The sequence below is a fragment of the Notothenia coriiceps genome, unplaced genomic scaffold (genome assembly GCF_000735185.1).
Source record: "Notothenia coriiceps isolate Sejong01 unplaced genomic scaffold, NC01 NC01_scaffold00031147, whole genome shotgun sequence".
In the NCBI taxonomy this organism is placed as follows: domain Eukaryota; kingdom Metazoa; phylum Chordata; class Actinopteri; order Perciformes; family Nototheniidae; genus Notothenia; species Notothenia coriiceps.
Window position 1 is genome coordinate 12764 of NW_011363848.1, and position 6468 is coordinate 19231.

At 40.8% G+C, this 6468-nt stretch overlaps 1 protein-coding gene across 1 annotated transcript in view; it reads right to left on the reverse strand.

Moving 5' to 3' along the window:
• Window positions 1-1738: 1738 nt before the first annotated feature.
• Window positions 1739-6468, reverse strand: part of LOC104959850 (extracellular matrix protein FRAS1-like) — a gene marked incomplete at its 3' end in the record, with an annotated part of 87829 nt that continues 83099 nt past the window's right edge. Inside the window, exon 8 of the mRNA XM_010787761.1 lies at window positions 1739-1840. Coding sequence (XP_010786063.1) covers window positions 1739-1840 — 102 coding nt within the window. The remainder of the gene's footprint in view (window positions 1841-6468) is intronic.

Genomic DNA, 6468 nt, shown 5'->3' on the forward strand with positions numbered 1-6468 from the left:
GTGTGCCTTATGGGTACTGCAATTAGTGAAGTGCTTTCCTCCGTGGTGAAACGATCAGCACTGCACCACGGAGGAAAGCGGCAGAAAGTCACCTGGAGATAAAGAGAGCGGGGCTGCTTTGCGTGCATGGCTTCCTTCTGCAGGTGACGAGGAGACGCTCTGGCGGCGGTCTCGGTCAGGATCCAAAAATACAATTTAAATATTTTGCACACTTATTCCACTTATTCCTAGTGTGCCACTGGTTACGGCATTGGCACGCGTGCCAGGGGTTGCCGACCCCTGCTGTAGTGTGTTATATAGGTTTTTGTGCATGTAAATGGTCTGCAAAGGCTAAAATCCCAAAGTTCCCTCCAAATGGAGTTTCTCTCACACACACTCCCCCCCCAACCTGAAACGCCTCCATTGGACTTCTTTGTTTACTTCCATAGCAAAGTGAAATCACTATGTGACACTATACTAGCGCTTCTATTAGCTAGTACACATAATATGGGATATGCTAAGCAGCGGGGCATTTCCGTCACATATCCAAGCAGTTGACAAATCACAACAGAGCTAGCCATTTAACCAATCAGAGCAGACTGGTCTCTGGTTTCAGACATAGGGTGAAAAGAGGTGCTGCAGCACAGACAGTATGAGGAAAAATAAAGACCTTTTTGAACGTTAAAGCATGGAAACAAGTCACAGTAGAGACACAAACGACAAATATTAAACCTGAAAATGAAAATATGTCTCCTTTAAAACTGGAGCGCATACAGAATGGGACTTCTGGCTAAATTTCACCTCTTTCCAAGGTGCAGGTAGAAAGAAAAATGTCTGAATATGTAGGTCAAAAATCCATCTACATTTGTAATACAAAAAAAAATACTGTTCGTTTGTCATGTGGCCTGCGGCGAGGTCATCAGTACAGCTCTAATGAGATCAAGTAAATGTTTCCTAGTTTGGAAATCTTTCAGCTAGATAATATATTAATTAGTGGCTTGAGGGCTCAGATACATTTTTGTTTTGCTTCAAGAATATAAACTGAGTTTGGCCCTTAGAACTTAAATCAACCCTAGTCAGAACCAAACACAGTGAAGCTGCGTAAGGCTTCTGTGATAATATCAAGTGTTGTCAATTTAAAACCAAAATGTCCTACACTTCTACTACACCCTACTACTTAAATTTGGGTGGACGTCCATCTGCCTCCACAGGTTGGGTTTGAAAGACGAAGGGAAAGAGGAAGCAGGAAGAAAAATAAGTAGCAAGGCTAAAGTAATAGTGGTAATAATATTAATATATATTTGACAGATGTATTGGCATTATTATGTACTTTGTCTGTCCATGACCCTTTATTTAATGGCTGTGCGTCTGGATTGTGTTTTATAGCACTCTCCGACTTCACTAACAAGAGTTCCAGCACAGAACGGGCGCCGCAAGCTGAAATTTGCATACAATTAACAATTTAATGTCAGCCTCTGTGTATGTGTGTGTGTGTGTGTGTGTGTGTGTGTGTGTGTGTGTGTGTGTGTGTGTGTGTGTGTGTGTGTGTGTGTGTGTGTGTGTGTGTGTGTGTGTGTGTGTGTGTGTGTGTGGATTTACATGCAGAGAGCAACATCTGTGTTGTCTTGCATTGTTAAACGCCTCTGAATCCATTAGAGTTTCAACACAAAGCCTAATGTATGAGGTGGATTCTGTATAAAACAGAATTCCAATGAGTGTGTGTGTCTGTGTGTTAGTGTGTGTGTTTGAGACTACTCACCTTGGCACAGGAAGCGGGCTGACAGGCGTGTGTGTGGCACTTAGACTGACCCCGGTCACACACACATGTGGTGCAGGCGTTCTTCTGCCACTGCTCGCCATGCTGCCAAGATACACACAGATACAGACACTTAGACCAAGTGATGCACACACACACGAACACACACACAGAGTGCAGGTATCGGATGTAGTGTGGATGGCAGACAAACACACGTTGCTGTCTGGAGTAAATACCAGCTATCAAGTGTCGACATAATTGTCCATAAACTTTTCAGCATGAAGAGCTGAACAGTACGAAAACAGGAGAGGCAGTGAGCGTACAACCTGCTCACACATCTGCACGGACATATTCAAGTCAATACAATTACACATTACACTCCACCTGCACTCTAAAAAAAAATACACCAGCTCTACTTAAATAAATTGAGGTAACAATTTGCGTTGATCTTTTTAAGTATTTCCAACTTAATCGATTAAAGCAAATTATGTTTGTAGTACTGAACTAATTTAGTTAATCAGATTATAAATGGGTACTTGGATTAATTTAATAATCGATTAAGTTGGAAATACTTAAAAAGATCAACGCAAATTGTTACCTCAATTTATTTAAGTAGAGCTGGTGTATTTTTTTTTAGAGTGCAGGTGGAGNTGTGTGTGTGTGTGTGTGTGTGTGTGTGTGTGTGTGTGTGTTTTGATATTGAGATGAAAGCAGTCGTTTTCTCCTCCCCTCTCCTCCATAGTCCTCTCATCTCCTCTCCTCTTAACTTCTCTTCTTTTCTCCTAACATCTTTTACCCTTTCCTTACTATCTTATTTCATCTCCTCTTTCCCCTCTCCTTTCTTCTCTTCTCATCTTTTATTTCTCATCTTCTCAGTCCCCCTTTCCTTTTCCCTCATCTCCTCTTCGTCCTTCTCTCCTGCTTTTCTGTCTTTCTTTTGTTTCATCTTCTTTCTCCTCTTCCCCATTTCCCCTCCTCCTCTCCTTTCTTCTCTTCCTCTCCTCATGGATTCCTTCATCTGCATGCTCTTGCTTTCTTCTTCTGTGTTTACAGGGTACACACACACACCCTCCCACCCTGCCAAGTTTCTCCTTTGATCAGGTGTCCCATCCAGTTGAATGTGTGTTTATGTCTTCACACACACACACACACACACACACACACACACACACACACACACACACACACACACACACACACACACACACACACACACACACACACACACACACACACACACACACCGCGTCTTCATGACTTCAGATGTGTGTTTTTTCTTTGGGGTGTCAGGGAGTGTCAGGGACATCTCAATAAGTAATTTTTCTAAAGAGAAGGAATTGTGTCAACTTACCTCTGGTGTCAAACCAAGTACTTAAAATACACACATACTGAATTTATGTAAATGTGAACGTGATGTAAATATTGGTTTTCAATGGTCTGTGTGTTTGTGGTGAAGATGATGAGCTAATTCACAATAACAATTGTTTGATTCAGACCTCTTTAGATCAGCATGTCAGTCTTATACAAGGATCAGTGATATAGTTCATCACAAACACACAATACATACAACTTCATAGAGTTTAGTGGTGTTCAAAGAGCCCCATAAAGCCTTTTGATCTCTAGGGCTGGAATAGATGTAATATTAGTGAAAAATGTTTTTCTTTCATGTGAAATAATGACTTCATTTGTATCCTCCGAGCTTCAGTCAATATGTAATCAAGCAGCCTGATGAGGAAGGATGTTAGGGTTTAATCCGACAGCTACAGAAAGTTAACCCTAAAATTGAAACAGATTATTTATTTAAGGCTTGAAACATGTTTGGGAAGTTGCTGCTGTGGGACTGCTTCACTCCGCTTTAGTGTCCTGATAAATAACTACACTGTTCTTTGCTATCACTGAAACACCTCCCATGAAGCATTGATTTCATGAATTGTAGATTGAAAGATGTCTCGACAACTAAATTACTGTGTCAATGACTACATGTCAAATACTAGTTTTTTTAAATGCTGCTTAAAGAAATGTGTATACCATTACTCACCCTGTGTTAGCTTGAAATCGTATAGAAAACTTTTACTCACATGTACGGTGGCCCATGCAAACACACTACAACAGGCCAAAAAACGTGGGACTATCAAAAACAAAAAAAATATGTAAATACAAAAAACAACTTGACAACACATGTGCAGCATCTAGAAAGAAGTAGAACTATGCGAAACAAGTACTTATACTTAAAGGGGACCTATAATGCAAAATGCACTTTGTGATGTCTTTTATACTTAAATATGTGTTCCCGTTGCGTCGGGGAACTCAAGCAGCATCAGAAAATAAAACCCTCTCTCTTTTCCTCCGTACCCAAATCCTTTAAAAACGGGTGTACAACGAGCGGTTATAGATGTCCATCCTAACTGACGTGTCCATCCGTGGTGACGTTGGCGGACCCACAGAAAGTTGCTATCAGAAACAATGCCTGACGTGTTTTGGACGACTTTGTTTACATAGCAATTACAATGTTGAGTTGACAGCAGCTCAAGCTGTCGATCCGCTCCCTCCCCGCCCCCCCCCACTCTTAACAACGTTAACTAGGGGTGGGCGGATCGATCCCAAAATATCGATACTTCCGATATTACGTTACGTTTCAAAATATCGATACTAGAGCCAATAGGATCGATACTTTTATACTTTTTTGCAGTGCGCAATGAGCTCGATGTGGGCGGGAGCTCAACGCTGGCGGAGCTTCACAGATGACGCGTTGCATCCTGTTTCCCGGGTAGCAGTTATCTTCCCTCCCTTCAATGTAACCCTTCCCTTCTCCCCATCCTAACCCTAACCACTCCCTACCTTTTTACCTAATCCTAATCTTCCTTCCTCCCTCCCAAACCTAAACCCCAATACCTCTCCTCATGTCGTGTAGTGTCGTCAATTCGCTTTTAACGGTAGTGCCTCTCAGCCACCGTAGTGTTGTGTCAGGTGGGCGTGTCGTGTAGTGTTGTGTAGTGTCATGTAGTGTCCGCGGCCGCAGCTAGACCATATTGGATTATCAAACTGACCGACAGCAGCCAGCAGGGCAGGACAGCAGCAGCCAGCGACTCGCGAGTGCGACACACACACGCGCATGATGGCTGAGAGAAAGAGGAGCGTTGTGTGGAGCTATTTCACAACTGCCAATGAACACTTGTTGTGTTGATGTGTGCAAGAAGGCAGTTCTCTACTGTGGCCACTTTGTATTGTTATTTTTCATGTTTGCACTTTACATTTGCAAAAGTAAAACGTTAATTTGTCAATAAAAACTGTCTTTAATCATGAAAATGAATTCAGATTTAGTCTAGTTATGATGCTTTCAGCTCAAAAATCATGTCATGCAGCTCTCCCCTATACGAAAGTATAAGACACTTTTCATTTTAAAAAGTATCGGTATCGGCGATACTGGCCCTGAAATACTTGGTATTGGATCGAATCCAGATGTTGTGGTATCGCCCACCCCTATAACAGACAGCAGAGCAGTGGGAGCCGGTTGGTCAATCGCCGACCCGTATTGCGCATGCGCAGATCTAAGATCCAGTAGAAATCCAGTAGAATTAGACAGTAGAACCCCTGCATTAGACCACCACTATCCCTATGTATATGAGAGTGAGAGTGTGTTAATTAATATATTTGGCAGTTTGGAGTAAGTCTGTAGATTTGTGTGTGTGTGTGTGTGTTTCATGTATAGGCCTCTCACGATAATTAATTTAGTTGGATACATTTTCCCGGAAATTATTGCGATAAACGATAATATTGTCGGCACCATTGTATGACCATTTTAGACCACTGACAAAATGATAATATATAATAATAATTCAAGTACATCCTTTCAAACTGCTCGTCACATCTTCATGTAAATAGCAATTTATCGAGTTCATTTTTATTTATCGTACGATAAAGTCAATTAATTGCTTATCGCGACAGGCACACAATAAAACAGTGGAAACAAACATGTGTTTGACTTTCATTAGTGAATTGTGAATTTCGTTGTGCCCTTTACTGTATAATCTGTGCCCAATATTGTGTATTTGTATATTGTATTATATATCCTATATACAGTACTGTATATGCTAAGGTCCCGCTGCTGACACGATGGCAGTCATTTCGTGCGCATATGTGTAATTAAACCCATGATATCAAAATCTCACTCCAGCCAGGTACCCAAAGTTGGCAACCCTGGCTAACCTTTACTGTGTAGAGCACATGTAAAAAAAAGCAGGACATAAAAAAATAACTCACCTTGTGATAAACCTGCAAGAGAAAAAGCATTTGAGCTCCATACTATTTCAGAAATAATCCTTGAAGTGTTTTAAACAGGATGGCGTTTTATCACAACCGAATTTAACTTTATCTACGGTAGAATTCTGATCAGGCATTAGCTCCGCCACCTCTTATTTTATTTTTTTCTAAGCTAAGGACCCAAAATCTGCGTTTCTCTAACAGGGCTGCAAAGAGGGGTTTGAGCAATATGAGGCATGGCTACAATGGGTGATCTGTTTGGTATTTTGAAAAAAACTTCACAGACATGTTTTATATACAGGACTGTCTCAGAAAATTAGAATATTGTGATAAAGTTCTTTATTTTCTGTAATGCAATTAAAAAAACAAAAATGTCATACATTCTGGATTCATTACAAATCAACTGAAATATTGCAAGCCTTTTATTATTTTAATATTGCTGATTATTGCATACAGCTTAAGAAAACTCAAAA